This window comes from Typha angustifolia, chromosome 6 (assembly GCF_048772165.1).
Source record: "Typha angustifolia cultivar Huaian chromosome 6, ASM4877216v1, whole genome shotgun sequence".
NCBI lineage: Eukaryota > Viridiplantae > Streptophyta > Magnoliopsida > Poales > Typhaceae > Typha > Typha angustifolia.
Window position 1 is genome coordinate 7,791,937 of NC_133244.1, and position 14,213 is coordinate 7,806,149.

At 36.5% G+C, this 14,213-nt stretch overlaps 3 protein-coding genes across 6 annotated transcripts; all 3 read right to left on the reverse strand.

Moving 5' to 3' along the window:
* Positions 1–1,680: 1,680 nt before the first annotated feature.
* Positions 1,681–2,890, reverse strand: LOC140760980 (uncharacterized protein At4g08330, chloroplastic-like). Its single transcript, XM_073098110.1, has 2 exons — positions 2,645–2,890; positions 1,681–2,233 (listed from the first exon to the last, which is right to left on the reverse strand). The coding sequence occupies exons 1-2, from the start codon at positions 2,722–2,724 to the stop codon at positions 1,840–1,842; spliced, it is 474 nt and encodes a 157-aa protein (XP_072954211.1). The 5' UTR covers positions 2,725–2,890; the 3' UTR covers positions 1,681–1,839.
* A 1,505-nt stretch (positions 2,891–4,395) lies between these two features.
* Positions 4,396–6,911, reverse strand: LOC140761765 (uncharacterized). Of its 2 annotated transcripts, XM_073099230.1 has the most exons (4): positions 6,752–6,911; positions 6,506–6,669; positions 5,732–6,074; positions 4,396–4,615 (listed from the first exon to the last, which is right to left on the reverse strand). In XM_073099230.1, the coding sequence occupies exons 2-4, from the start codon at positions 6,652–6,654 to the stop codon at positions 4,550–4,552; spliced, it is 558 nt and encodes a 185-aa protein (XP_072955331.1). In that variant the 5' UTR covers positions 6,655–6,669; positions 6,752–6,911; the 3' UTR covers positions 4,396–4,549. The 2 variants fall into 2 exon arrangements, with proteins under 2 accessions (XP_072955331.1, XP_072955332.1); XM_073099231.1 differs by having other exon boundaries at positions 6,506–6,905.
* Positions 6,912–7,278: 367 nt separating this feature from the next.
* On the reverse strand, positions 7,279–13,240 carry LOC140761612 (uncharacterized). Of its 3 annotated transcripts, XM_073099026.1 has the most exons (9): positions 12,706–13,240; positions 12,000–12,587; positions 11,496–11,799; positions 11,126–11,405; positions 10,247–10,354; positions 9,383–9,661; positions 8,835–8,978; positions 7,782–8,003; positions 7,279–7,513 (listed from the first exon to the last, which is right to left on the reverse strand). In XM_073099026.1, the coding sequence occupies exons 1-8, from the start codon at positions 12,959–12,961 to the stop codon at positions 7,830–7,832; spliced, it is 2,133 nt and encodes a 710-aa protein (XP_072955127.1). In that variant the 5' UTR covers positions 12,962–13,240; the 3' UTR covers positions 7,279–7,513; positions 7,782–7,829. The 3 variants fall into 3 exon arrangements, with proteins under 3 accessions (XP_072955127.1, XP_072955125.1, XP_072955128.1); XM_073099024.1 differs by lacking the exon at positions 7,279–7,513 and having other exon boundaries at positions 7,538–8,003; positions 12,706–13,239; XM_073099027.1 differs by lacking the exon at positions 7,279–7,513 and having other exon boundaries at positions 7,538–8,003; positions 11,496–11,796; positions 12,706–13,233.
* Positions 13,241–14,213: the final 973 nt, after the last annotated feature.

The following is a 14,213-nucleotide window of genomic DNA, read 5'->3' on the forward strand; positions in this document are numbered from 1 at the left end:
CAACCCAACCTCCACAAGCATGTATGGACTTGGTTTCAGCTCGAGAGCAACTCTTGTTATGGAATCACGAAAGAGTACAAATTGATATTCTTAATATAAAAGGTAGTGTACTATCACATGGGCAGTATTAGGTTGCATGAAAACTAAATAAGAGATAGTGATAGCAAGCTTAGTACCTCATTGTTTATCACCAAATGACAGTTGAGCATTCACCATAATGCACTAGCCAACAATATTCATAATAGGATTGATAAATTTTGTTGGAAGAATATATATTGTCCTCCATATAACACTTTCCGATATCAATATACCATTGTATCCATGATGTCCCTAATTCCTTCTTTCATGGAAGGAGAAGATTAAGAATCTACATAAGCTGTAAGTAGTAGTGCAAGAAGTGTGGACAAGTCTTGCATAAGATGACAGTGACTCCAATAATGTGGAAATTTACACAGTAGAATAAAGAAGTCAAATAAACAAAGAGGGGGTCTAACGGTACTTCGGATATACTTGACCTATTGCTCAATACTCATGAAAGCAACTTCTATGGTAAAAAAGAGCCTTTTAGGCCATGGATAAAATCTGCATTTAGTTTATGAAAAGTGACAGTTACTAATACGATGCAGATCAATAGTCATCCATTTAAAGCCAGAATCATGCATTGCATTTGGAATTTCTTTCCCGAAAGTCAGCAAACCTAATATCAAGCTATTCACTCTGGTTTAACATATATTTTACAGAGAAAAAACTAGTTGTGGATCTTTTAATATTCAGATTTGGCAGAACTACCCATGTAACATTTGATAATCACCAAAAGAACCTTCTTGAACTAGCTGCCCTTCTGCTGACAAGCATAATTAATCACCTTAAACCACAACCATGGATCTTGATCTAGCTTTTATCATCAAAACTCCTGTCAAATTTATTCACTCATTCAGTCCTTTTCAAAAAGCTATGATGGAAAAGCACACAACGTCTCCATATGCTAGTGCTTCTGGAGATACAACTTGGTTTGGCTCAACTAAAATGAGCAGACCTGATCAGAACATTTGGTAGGCTAGGTTAAAACTTCAGAAACTATTTCAGGCTTATTATGATTGAGAATCTCAAACCAACCTCAAGCTATGTTGGATTGGACATTCATATGAATGAGCTTCTTGTAGATAGAAGTATTTATGTTCTATGAATAGGTGGACATTACATTTTTAGGATTCCTAACAAGCTTAGGGAAATGGCATAGCAAATGGTGTATTAATTAAAATTATAAATGTCATTGCAGATTCATTCATCCCATATGAATATTGTAGCATATATACAATCATGTTTGATGTTCTTTTGGCTTTATTTTCAAATGTTCATTCATTCATTCATCCTACTCCATCAATCCCTAGCACAATATGCACTCTTCATCAGACATTCGACAAACTAGCCTAACCTTGCTATAATAAATACAATAACTTAAAACTTATTGGAGAGCAAGGCAACATAGTTCAAGGCATATCCACTCCCAAAATGAAAATAAGCTAACAGCTAGAGTAAGAATTTCCCCTGAAAGCACATAAAAGAAAATCCAAACTTCCATCTATTGGCGAAAACAATATTATTCCTAAAATGAAGTTTAATTTTCATTCATGATATGAACACAAGAGAAATATTATAAGGAGCACAACTCTCATAATCTACACAAACCACTCATTCATAACCAAGCAAACAGATCTTTGTACAACATGGGCGTAGGTAACCAGCATGACCAAATTTTAATCAACTTAAAATTTCTTGAGGCCTTTCAGATTGCAATCTTTTTGTCAAGGAACCAACACAATCCATTCACATCAACCATCATGATGAGAGGGGAATACCTGACTCATCTGAGGAGGGCTGCAACGCGCTGATTTTGATATTATAATTCTTCCGTGCTGAGGAACCACTACTCCCGGAGCTTGAATTTGGATCATCTGACAAATCTGAAGAGCAATCCTCATCGTAAGCGCTACCGACATGCATTCCGCACTTCCGGCAGAGCAACCTGGTCCTCCTCCTGAAGAGGCCCCACGAGTGCTTTGAGCTGAAGTAAGGCACGCAGCTCAACTCATCGCTCTGAGTGAATCGGCTCTCATCGATTGCCACGAAGGAGACAACCCCCTTCTTGATTGCCTTGCCATACTTCGAGCCAATGTTATCAGTATTCCTAAATGAAGAGCTCAGATTCAAATCGTAACCGCAATACCCACAGCTGCAAGAATCATATGAGAGAAGTTACTAAATTGACCATAGATACAGGAGTTAGTAAAAAAAAAAGCAATTTGAAGCCACTGCAACACTGTTTACCACAATTCATGGGAAAACCAGACAGATATACATATATCTAATAGATCCTTGGACAATTAGGGTTTTTCTTATCTTATCTATCACACGAAGAGATCCCAGTTGCTTTCCTTAACTGATTTATTCGGACCTCGCTTATCTGATTCAGGAAATAGATGAACAAGGGACTGACCACGATATGGAGATCAGTCAACGGATTGGAAGACTAGGGTTTTGGGCCTCTCGAGCGAATCAAATATGTAAAAGAAAACAGGGGTTTCATTTCTTAATCAAAAGAAGTCGAAAATGATGAGCAGAGAGAGAGAGAGAGAGAGATGACCTGTAAGTGACGTCCTTGATAGACGAGACTCTCGCGAGGGACGTCGCTGCTCCGTTTCGGGAGCTCTCTTGGAGAAACATCTGGAGTTCAAGAATCCAGAGATGAGAGAGCGAACTCGAGAGAGGGAGGAAGAGAGGAGAGAGAAAGGATTGGAAACGAGTAAGAGAAAGAAGAAAAAAAAGGCGATCTTGGCCACCGAGTGAGAGCCGCGTAGGAGTACGGCTGGAGGTGGAAGAGAGATTAATCTTTTATTAAAGCAACGGAAGTCTCAATGGGTGTCTCCTCGTATAATAATACAATAAAGGCAAATATAGTTTAACACTAGATAACTTTAATTTGATTCTCTATCTGAGATAGACTTCAAATTAAATTTGATTCCCTATATATCGGTTATCAAATTCTAGTTTAAATTAATTTTAAACTAATAAATATTATATTAGAGAGATATATATAAAGATAATTAAAAAATAATTGAAGAGATAGAATTTAATTAAATTTTCATTATTATCTTTTATTTCATAAATTATTAAAATAATATAATTGTAAAAAAATAACATGCATATAATATATTTTATTTCATCAGTAATACTTTTAAATATTTTGATAAACACTAATTACTCTTACCGCAGAGAAGAAGCGGTCGTTAATAAATATGGATGGCTCTCAGTCTCTCTACTCTGGTACTATGGGTTTGTACGCTTAAAAAACTAATTTTCTCATTAGGGAAACTTATTGAAAAACACCCTACTATATATATATTTATTATTCTACCCTGGATTCTGCTTTAAATACCTCAAAATCAGCTTAAATTAATTTTACTCAGCTAATGAAATGTAGAATATTCCACCAATTTTCATAGTAAAAATAAAGTACTAAATTACTTTTTACTTGACTTTACAAATCTAGTTTTTCATTTATTTTTATTTTAAGCTAAAAAAAACTTATTCAAGATTATTCAATAGTATAAAGGTTATTATGCATTTAAAGTTATTTAACTCATCTATATTGTAACATATTGTTAAGAAAACTAACGACGGAGGGATTTTGAAGCATTTTAAGCAAAATATAAAGAATAATATTTATATGATATGGTGTGTATCATAAGATAAATAAAATGTATGATGTTTTTAATAAAACTTCATATTATTTACATGGGATAAGATGCATTGCAGCTGATGGGTGGAGAAATAAAAATGTTATTCGAATTGAACGATCAATTCTTTTATTATTTTAGTCCACTTTCCTTGTAGTCGAGATATGAAATGTTTAATCCCAAGAAAAAAGATTAAAAAAAAAAAGTGGTGCGAGAGAGAACAGAATTTACGACATTGGAATAGAAGAAGTAAAGTTATCTAACAAAAACTTAGAAAGCATTTCTTTAACAATATCAAGCCTTTTAAGGGCTGCTTATTTATGTAGTCTTGAACTTAAGAGGAAAGATAAATAAACAAGTCCAGAGGCATATTAAAAATTCTCCCAAAAAAAAATCCAGATGAATATTAAAACCCAACTGCCAGATATAATCTCACAAAAAAAAATTGAGATTTGCTTCCTTTAGTTAAATATCACACGGATGTATATGGCATGCTAGGAATTTTTCGTACAAAGTTGAGCAGAGTTACAACCTTGATAACTCTCTTGAATGAGCTGAACTGACCTTTGCAATATTAATAGAATACATAAGGAGACACCCAGTTGACAGATATGAGTTTCAACAACTAATAATAGAGGAATAACATTTCAGGAGCAGATTGTAACATAAGTCATGCACCATATATATTATGATAAGCCATTTCATGTCAAGTAGTCTGGCAGAACTGTATGCCTTAGTTGGCTTTTCACAACTGAATGCAAGCCATATACAGATAACAGGACATTGAAATTATTAGCTCCGACGTACAAGGTTTAATCATCAACCAAGAAAATCACCCCATCCGCCTTAAGGAAATCATGGGTAGTGTGGTCCACAACCTGGTTAAGATGATCTCTCTGTCAGGGCAAGTAATAACATTACACTTAAAACAAAATAGCAAACAACCATAGAATATGCATCTCAGAAGTTTAACAAACCGGATTTTGCTCTTTTCGGTAGTTGCTCCCAGAAAATCAGACATATCACCAAAAGTTACAACTAGGAAACTTAACCAAACACTAACAGTAGAAGTTGTTTTTGAATGGAATGAGTTCTCTGCTGTGAGAAACAAAAGAAAGGGGTGAATTTTGAAGAACTCAAAACATATTATGAACCTTAGAGAACAGGGGTTAGAAGATGACACCAATCTGACTTTGAACTGGCATAACGCAAAGTCAACAGGGGTCATCCTCATGTGCCGTAAAAGGGACAACAGTCTACAAGACCATAGGAATGGCCATCATGTACTATTATGAAAAAATAAATGTTAAGACAGACTATTGTTAAGGGTGCTCCAAAAGAATTGGCCCCTAAAGATTGATATTGGGGGTCCATTCAGAAAATGACTTGTCAATTGCATTCTATAGTGTAGGACAAGCCATACGTTTAAGCAAGAAGCTGGGTAGAACACCTTTTAATAATATCTCCATGTAATCATTGTGAACATATGGGTATTTCAGATGGACTTAAAAGGGAGATGATCTTCCAATAATTCAATCTACTTATAGGTTACAGTACGGCAGTGCCAAAGAACTCTACAAGATTTCTTTTATCTTACTATCGTGGCAAAATATAGCACAGACAATTATTAAATCAATGTCTGATGTGACTCACCATTAAAGAATGCCAAAAAAAGATTAAAGATAACAGTTCAAGAAGTTACATCCATTGCAATGTCAGTCAGGATAACTCTTGTAATTCTATAACAGGACATAAGAAGACAAATTAGAGGGAGAATAGAAACAGATACTTGATTGACAACCTTATGCGAGAAAACATGGCAAGGAAAAATAGTATGTGCAATGAACTTTTCCCCCTTCTGACTCATTGATACTGCAGACCAACATAACAATCTTACAAACGAACATACGAACATGACATATAATCACTTCAGGCATTCCAGGAATAGCACGACTACAACCTCTAAAGAAAACATCAAGAAGGATGCAACTTACATTAGTGTTGCTTAGCTCTAGGTTATAGAAATTCATTGCCTTTGCCTTGAATAGTGGGCCTGCATGCCATGTCCCAATGTTAAGCTTGAGAAATTTAGGGCCAGCAACTCGGAAAACATGAACGTCATCAGGGTGAGGCGGCAGATAACAGTGACCACAAGACGATCGTGCAATTTTCTTTCCATCCTCATTATGAGTGTCCGCTCCATCCAATATGGAAGCCTTAACAACTCCAAGATACCAGTCTTCCCCACCAATAGAACCAAGGCATTGGGTTACACTTGCATGGTGAGTGATCTTTGAAAATTTGAGTTCTTGGTCTTTTAGATGCATAATATAGAACCTGTGAGGAGTAAGAGAAGTAATTACTATTTGTACATTACTCTAAGCTGTTCTTTATAGTACTCATCTCAATTGCATGAAGCATTTTTAATTCTACATAGACACATACTAATTCCTTAATAATATATTTGGATTTCAGAGCTAAACTTTCTCCAATTGACACCAATTCAAATTAATATTATTTGTGAAAGATTTTAGCAATCTTAATGCCTTCTAATCGGAGGTGAAAGACATTCTATATATCCAACTATCACTTAACCCTTCTTGAGGATGATAAATTCGCAGTGCCCCTTGGGCTTTGCATCTTGAAGAGGGGAAAACAAAGTTCAAATAATAAAACCTAATTCGTAGAAACAGTGCAAATTTCAGCAAATTAAGATTGAAGAAATAAATCAAAAAGAGAGAAGGAATCATAGATCGAGAAAGAGATACCTCGGAGCACCGCGGCTGAGATCTAACTGCGCATCGCGGGGCCCGAATTCGTCTCCGTCGGGGGAAGACGAGATCACCTGGCCGAACTGGGCGAAGCTCTCAGGAGTCGCGTCGATAACCTTCAGCTTAACAATCTTAGGCGCCGCCATGGAGGAGGAATTCAACTAGAGATATGGGACGAGATCAACGATTACAATTGTAGAGTGATGCTAGGAAAGAGATCGAAGAGGTTTTGAGATTTGAAACCTTCGGATTTTGTAGAGAAGACGAGAAGCGGCAGAATTATAGGCGAGGATTTGGACGGAGAGCGAACATTTACGCGAGAATTGAGCGGTGAATGAGAATTTGGAGAGGGAATGGATTAGATGTAGAGACGAGGGTAAGCGGAACACTCGATAGGAATCAGGGTTAAATAATAATAGACATAAAACACAGGGCGTTATTTATAAATTCCTCTTATTCTCTTTCCTTTCTTTACAGATATGTAAGTAAACATCCAGGAAGAATCTAATAGAGAACTATTGAAAAAGGGTCTCATTATTTTAATGTATAGCTTTGGCTTTTTTTTTTTTTATTTGTTGAGAAAAATAGTAATTTTCGTTTTTTCTCATATCAGATTGAATTGATCAGATACATATTAAACTAAGAGAAATTTAATAAAACATATGGTAGCATTTTCCTTTGGTAGAAGGGAAGGAATAATACATATTAAACCTTATTATATTTTACTTGGATTTTGAGCTACTATTTCGTATAATGAAGTGCCATTTCTCTTCTACGCCGCAACAAAACCACAGAAGTATTACATAAGAGCAGTTACATCAAAAAGTTCTCAATGGAAATCCCAAAAAAAATGGCCATTTCCATCCAAAAATTTTCAATAGCAACCAACATTGTAAACCACATTCATCTAAAGATTTGAGAGCTTCCCTTGGCTCAACACAATAATCAAGCTGCGAACGATCCCCGCAATAAGCACAATAAAAGCTATCAAGGAGCAGATGATAACTATAACAGAAACAAGAGAAAATATAAGCAGCAGGAAGCCGAATCAGTGAATGATCAATAAGCTTCGGATTTAAATAACAGATGATCTCACATCACATCAACTATCATCAGAACTCGCTGTACATGTAAATGCAAAATTTAGTGATATTTACATGCATAACAAACATGAATGAATCAACTCTTTAAATACTGAAAATCACTGACAGACAACAATAGAGCAGTGACCCTTTCAGATGCTGAGAAATGTTTCCAATCAGTAAAACTTTACCATTATTAGACAGCTCGCCGACCTGCATTAGGTTGGTGCTGGTGATTATTAATACGAGAATGAAAGCCATCTATGCTGTAATGCTTCACTAGCAGTTGGTCTTCTTCTAGGATTTATTTGGAGCAGATAAGAGAGAAAATTAATGAATTTAGTATCAGAAGCCTGCAAATGTTTTGCCAATGAGGACTTCTCAGGGATTAAGTACTCTATTTGGTCTGTTTCCTGAAGAAGAAAAGAGAAAAGTAGTTAGGGATACTAGAGGTACTTCATGATAATCTTAACCAACCAATATGCAAACAAAAATGCTTTACCAACATGAATAGAGTAACTATTATATATAAGGTCAGCTGCAAGTTACACAATATATTTTCTCTTTCCTAGTCAAACAGTAACTAGACATTCCGACACCAGAAAAGTTTGACCAGATTAGATGGCCATAAAAATATAAAGGGGAAATTAGAGTTTACCTCCTTATAATTAGGCCTAAACCATAAGTCTAATTTAAAAATCTTCATTAGAGACAATTGTATAGGATTATATAAGCTTTCAAACACATCTAAAGTAATACCGATCGTATTTTATATGACAAAGATATAATATATATATATATATATATATATATATATATATATATGCTCAATACATTTATCATATCTTTATTATTTGAAATTCGATAAGTATTATTTTAGATGCATTAAAAGTTTTATCCAATTTTCAACAACTTTATTTCTAATAAAAATCTTTAAATTCAATCTCCAGTTTAACACCATGTAAGAGTAAAATGATATAAATAAAACTATAAGAGGGCAAAGTGAATTTAGGTCTAACCATAGTGGCATAAAATATAATTTGCCTAAATATAAATATTGCATATTCAATTTGGAACACTTCCAAGAATTCAATGTCGACATAACTATTTGAAAGCAATTCTATAGTTTGAGAATAGCAACATATAAGACATAAAACAAAATGCAACACACAATTCACAGCCAAGTAATTTGGTACAAAATGTCCAGGATTGACAGTGAAAGAACCAAGAGAATGAGGCGGAACCTCGTTTTTATAGTAAAGATCATAGTCCTCTGTGAAGTACTTGTGAACCTCCTGTCCCACAGCAAGCATCTCCATGTCAATTGGACCAATTATACCAATCATGCGAGCAAGCATCATGACAACTGAATCATTAGTAAACAGCACCTGTTACAGTAGAAAGACTCGGTTCTTATATCCATAATGAGTGCTCTTCTGCACTTCTAGCATGAAAACAAACACTCAAACACAAAATAATCTCTAACAAATTGCAAAGATGTTACATCTGTTGCCCTTAGTAATGCTGATTACTTTTCAGCAAGATGTAGAGACAAAGTTCTTGAAAGAGCATTCCACAACCATCCTTTATCGTGTGTGTTTTTTCCTTCCCTTTTGGAGGAACCAGCCTTATCATAATGGGGTCCGGATTATGAAACAAAATTAACTGAAACAAGCAGGCCATCAAGTACATCTTTTCGGCCAGCTATATCATAGTAACATAATCAAGTGTCTACTAAGATAAAAAAAAAATCATTTAACTTACAGCTTAACTAAGATCAAGGAGAACTTACTTCACCAGTGTACAGCTCAGCCAAGATGCAACCAAGGGACCAAACATCAATCTTCTGATCATAGGGAAAACCCAGAATAACTTCAGGAGCCCTATAGGATCGTGACTGGACATATAAGCACAAATTGTCTGTTGAAAAACAACTGCTTCCAAGATCAATAACCTTAATTTCACATCTGCTGTAGCTCTTGATAAGGATATTCTCAGGCTTTAGGTCACAGTGAATTATCCTCAAATGATGTAGATAGTCCAGAGCCTCTAAACATTGCCGAGCTATTGCCTTAATATCACAAGAAACCATATTTAAGTTTAGCAATCCTTCTTTCTTTTGATTAATACAATAACAGGCAAAAGAAATATGAAAATTTCACCTCATATTTCCAGAAATACAAAAGCCATAAGCTAAGTTACTTCTAGAACTAAAGTTGGATTCGGGAGGCAATGATAGTAAAACACAATGCAACAAAAAGGAAAGGAGAAAATTCCAAAAAATGACATCCTCAGCTCTTATGCTTTGGAAAGATGGCATTCCAAAAAAGATAGTGCATGTCAACATAGAACTTTGATATCAGTGCATGCCATTATCTAAATTTCCTTGTATAAAATCAGATGCTAATAAGTATTCCTGAGTTCACTGGTAAATCTATGATATGTACAATTGGTTCCAATTAGGTAAACTAATCAGATATATACACTTCTTTGTTGCACCATGTTCTTCAGAATTGGCTACACTAAAATCTGTTACAGGATAGAAAACTCGTAAAACATATCCAGACTATTCCAAAATTAAACCTTATAAAATATCACAGATGAATACTAAACAAATGCAGCACATGTTTCTCCTCCAGAAAAAAGCCAGAGATACCTGTATTCTGGGCAATGTGAAATACACCTCCCCACCAGATTCTTGATTGTATTTCTGAAATTCATATAAATTTGCTCGCAGTAGTTCAGTGACAATGAAAAGATGTTCCTGTAGGATTTATTGAGACGACATCACTAAATGAGTAATACAAATTCTAATTATACTTTATGCTCTGATAGATGACATTGATTGGGACAAGATCCACAGTTAAATCAGATAAATAATAAATAGGAGTGAATATGTAAAAGCTTCATGAATGCAAAGAATATATAATCATCATGATAGAATAATAAATAGGAGTGAATATGTAAAAGCTTCATGAATGCAAAGAATATATAATCATCATGATAGAAAATATTAAGAAAACACCTACGAAGGAGGTGAAGCATAAATTCGGTCGCTAAAAGCTTTGCATATGCCTCACGATTCATATAAAGGGCCAGGGAGAGTTCATGGTTTCTTGTAATGCTGCATCTTTGCCTATCTACCATCTATTAGTTGCATCAGAACCCACTCATTAAGTTTATGCTTGCCTATACTGCTTATTCATGTCTCTTATGTTACATACTTTCTCCTCATACTTTTAATCAACAACTTTTGCATACGACAAGTTCCATAGAAAGTTATCACAGTGATAACTAATTTGAAGCACTGAATTGTCTTCATGTACAACTGTGCCATTTGAGCAAAAGGTGAGATGGAGAATGATGCCTTCTCAGATCAGTCCCTGACACTTTTTCCTAGAATTGTGAGGTGGAAATTAAAATTAAGTTTGTATTTCTATTGTAACAGGCTGATAATTATATAAGGTATCAAGGGAAAATTGCAAAACAAAGGCTAAAGAAAGTGAAATCCCTTTATCATATAATTAAACTGTACCTGGAAGTAGAAGTAGTCATAGAGACGCAATATGTGGTGGTCATCAGTAGGGTCATATTTATTTACAAACTTGAGGAGCTTGATCTCATCCAAACTCTGATCGAAGAAATCCTTATCATTTTTAATTATCTTAAGACAGACATCCATTCCTGTGTGGAGGTCATGTGCTTGAACAACTTTGCTGAATGCAGCTGAACCAAGATACTCAGTAACATAATATCTTCCTGCTATAACCATGTTCATAGGAATAGGAAGATCTTTGTTTTCCTCAAAACCAGTCCTGTAGTGCGTAACATGTGAGTACAAGGGCAACTTGATGGACTTTCTTCAATGCAACAAAAAGTACTGCATAAAAGTTTGTAAGCTATACCTGTTTTTGCGATGTATTATTCTCAGATCAAATGTTTCATATTCCTTATGAAAATCGCAGAGAGCAAGATCAACGTTGGTTTCTGGGTCCTCCTCTTCGACCAGAACAGCACCAGAATCCTGAAAATCCTTGTTCATTGGTCCATAGTCTCCTAGTTCATAAGCATCATCTTTCTCTGGAAAAGGTTGTATAGTGTAGCCTTCTTTCTGTAACTCTGTATTATCCACATTATCTACAGAAATTACCCTGGTACTTTCTACCAACTTCTCACTATTTTTCAGCTCATTTGCAGGTTCAGAGCCTGCTAAAATACAATGAGGGTCAAAAACCAATATCAAAATGCCAAGCATATAGAACAAGAGCTACATGAAGATGGGCAGTGGGGAAAGCATGATCAGACTACAGTGCAATGTCCTTAACAAATTCATGGGTTTCTTCTATTGAACATGAAATATCAAAAATCAACAAACTAGTATATCAAGATCATAAATTTCAGACACTCACTTGCAAAAATACCCGCATCAGCTGCGTATGAATTAAGCATCTGAAATTCCTCCAAAGTCTTCTTCTCATCTACCCGAGTACCATCTAGAAGCAAATCGCCTTCAAACACAACATCTCCGCCTTGCTCATCGACCCGTTTGAACGGAAATCCATCCTCGCCGCACTCATCCAACGTCTCGGTATGATCATCAATTATCTGATACCTCCCATACACAGTCGAGCTCGATGCCGCAACTTTCTCCAATTCCTTCCTATCATCAACCTTCTTAGCTCCAGTGCAGCAATCGCAAAGCGGAGATGAGCAATTAAAGATCTCAGCACAACCCTCACAACCAAGATTGCAACTTTCCGGCTTGCCAGGCCTCTCCTCTGAATCAACCGGCATTATAAATTTATCCACGCCGTCGCATCCATTATCCGAGCTCTTCTTCAAATGGAAGGGATCGTTCTTATCGTCGTACCACCAACCCTCATTAAAGAAATCCGAGTTGATGTACTCGCGAGCTGTACCAAATTCCACCTCCGACGACGACGAGGCCTCCGATCTGGCCCGCTGCGGCGACCAAATCCCATATGGATTGAGCAATCCTGCTCCGAAAGAGATTAATAAATATTTTTTTTAAAAAAAACTCGATTCAAATCAAGGACTCGAGATCGCAAATTGAGAGAACATAGAGCTAAATCCGTGTCGACTGAAGAATGTTACCGGAAGGTGGAGAGCCCATGCTGACGAAAGCGTCGGAAGAGCCAGAGCTAGAAGCCGAGCTCGGCGGCGCGGCGGAGTCGGCATCGATGCGGCGGCTGGTCGCGGGCGTCCGGAGAGGCGGGAGAGACGGCGGCGGTGACTCGTCAAATCCCGCGCCGCCGCGGGCGATGACGTCATCGCGGAGGGCGGAGGCGGCGCGGGCGAAGCCGTGCCCCGTCAGGAATGCCATCACCTCCTCGAATCCCGGCGCCGCCATGCGCGAATCCCAAGAGCTTCCTCACGCGAGGAGGAGGAGAAGAGGAGAGAGGACCAGGGGGCCGCATACTTCTGGGCAGCCGCATACTTTTGAGGGTGGGTACGGTCACCAAACCTTGAGGAGGTGGGAAAAGAGTGCGGTGGGCCCCAGGGAGAGTGATGATAGCAGGAGCAAAGAGAGAAAGAGACAAGGAGAGCTGTAGGAAGATAAAGGGCGCAACCCAAACACGTGGTGAGGTGTCGGTTTCTCTCGTCCCTTCCATTCCGGTGGGTGGTCGGGGTGATATTTACACCCCACCTTTTCGCTTTTTCACTTTAAAGGCAGGTACGCGGTGTGATAACCGCCCTACATTTTGAAAACGTCTGGCGCAGCTTCCTGGATAAGGACGTCAAGTCATGGTAGTTAGGGGATACTTTGATAGTTTGATACCATAATTTAGAATAAAAGTATCACATAAATATTTTTTAAATAATATATATTCTTTTATTTGGGCTACTTGTTTATAAATAAATAAAAGCATTTTAATTTTAGTAACAGTAAGATTAAACTATGTATTTATTTTTTTATACTAAATGCATAACATTTTATAATAAAACATATATAGCACACAAAAGTATATTTTTATTGTTTTAAACATTAAATTGCTTATGCCCCATTTGAACTCTCTAAATTATTTTTTATTTATTTTGTCATAAAGGAGAATAATGGCAGCAGTTAATATAAGTTTCACAATTGATTATATAAATAAATATTATAATAGTGATAATAAGGTAATAAGTTTTACGGCACAATAAAATATAATTCTAGATACAACTTTATAAAATTCACATGTGTAAAGAGCCTAAATTTTAGCCAACGATTTTGCCATGATGATCTGACATTTGAAGACACAACTCTGCAAATCTTTAAACTAGAGAAAGAGAATCCCCAACCAATTAAAAATTAATAGTAAAATTAAAACCAAAATGGCTCGGATTCTACGACTACACACAATGAAGGAGTAGTATGGCAGCAGCAAAGAGGCGATAGGAGAGAGGCAAGAAATGGAACAATCGCCAACACGTAGCCGATGAAAATAGAGGAAAAATAAAATAATAACACCACAAACCATAAAGACAATGGCCGCACAGCTACAATAGCAACACAGAAGCAAAGGGAGAGAATGGACACGACCATAAGAAGGGGATGAGACACTATCCGGGGAGACGAGGAAGGAGTAGAAGAAAGAGTGGAATGGACTAACATCAGTGCA

Coding starts and splice junctions, on each gene's coding strand:
- LOC140761612 (XM_073099026.1), bottom strand. CDS start 12,961: ATGGCGGCGCCGGGATTCGAGGAGGTGATGGCATTCCTGACGGGGCAC. Junction 9,662..10,246: donor TCACATTGCCCAGAATACAG/GTATCTCTGGCT, acceptor TGTGATATTAAG/GCAATAGCTCGGCAATGTTT. Junction 8,004..8,834: donor ATCTTTACTATAAAAACGAG/GTTCCGCCTCAT, acceptor TTTCTTCTTCAG/GAAACAGACCAAATAGAGTA.
- LOC140761765 (XM_073099230.1), bottom strand. CDS start 6,654: ATGGCGGCGCCTAAGATTGTTAAGCTGAAGGTTATCGACGCGACTCCT. Junction 6,075..6,505: donor CTCAGCCGCGGTGCTCCGAG/GTATCTCTTTCT, acceptor TACTCCTCACAG/GTTCTATATTATGCATCTAA. Junction 4,616..5,731: donor TAGAGCTAAGCAACACTAAT/GTAAGTTGCATC, acceptor CATCTTAACCAG/GTTGTGGACCACACTACCCA.
- LOC140760980 (XM_073098110.1), bottom strand. CDS start 2,724: ATGTTTCTCCAAGAGAGCTCCCGAAACGGAGCAGCGACGTCCCTCGCG. Junction 2,234..2,644: donor ATCAAGGACGTCACTTACAG/GTCATCTCTCTC, acceptor TGATTCTTGCAG/CTGTGGGTATTGCGGTTACG.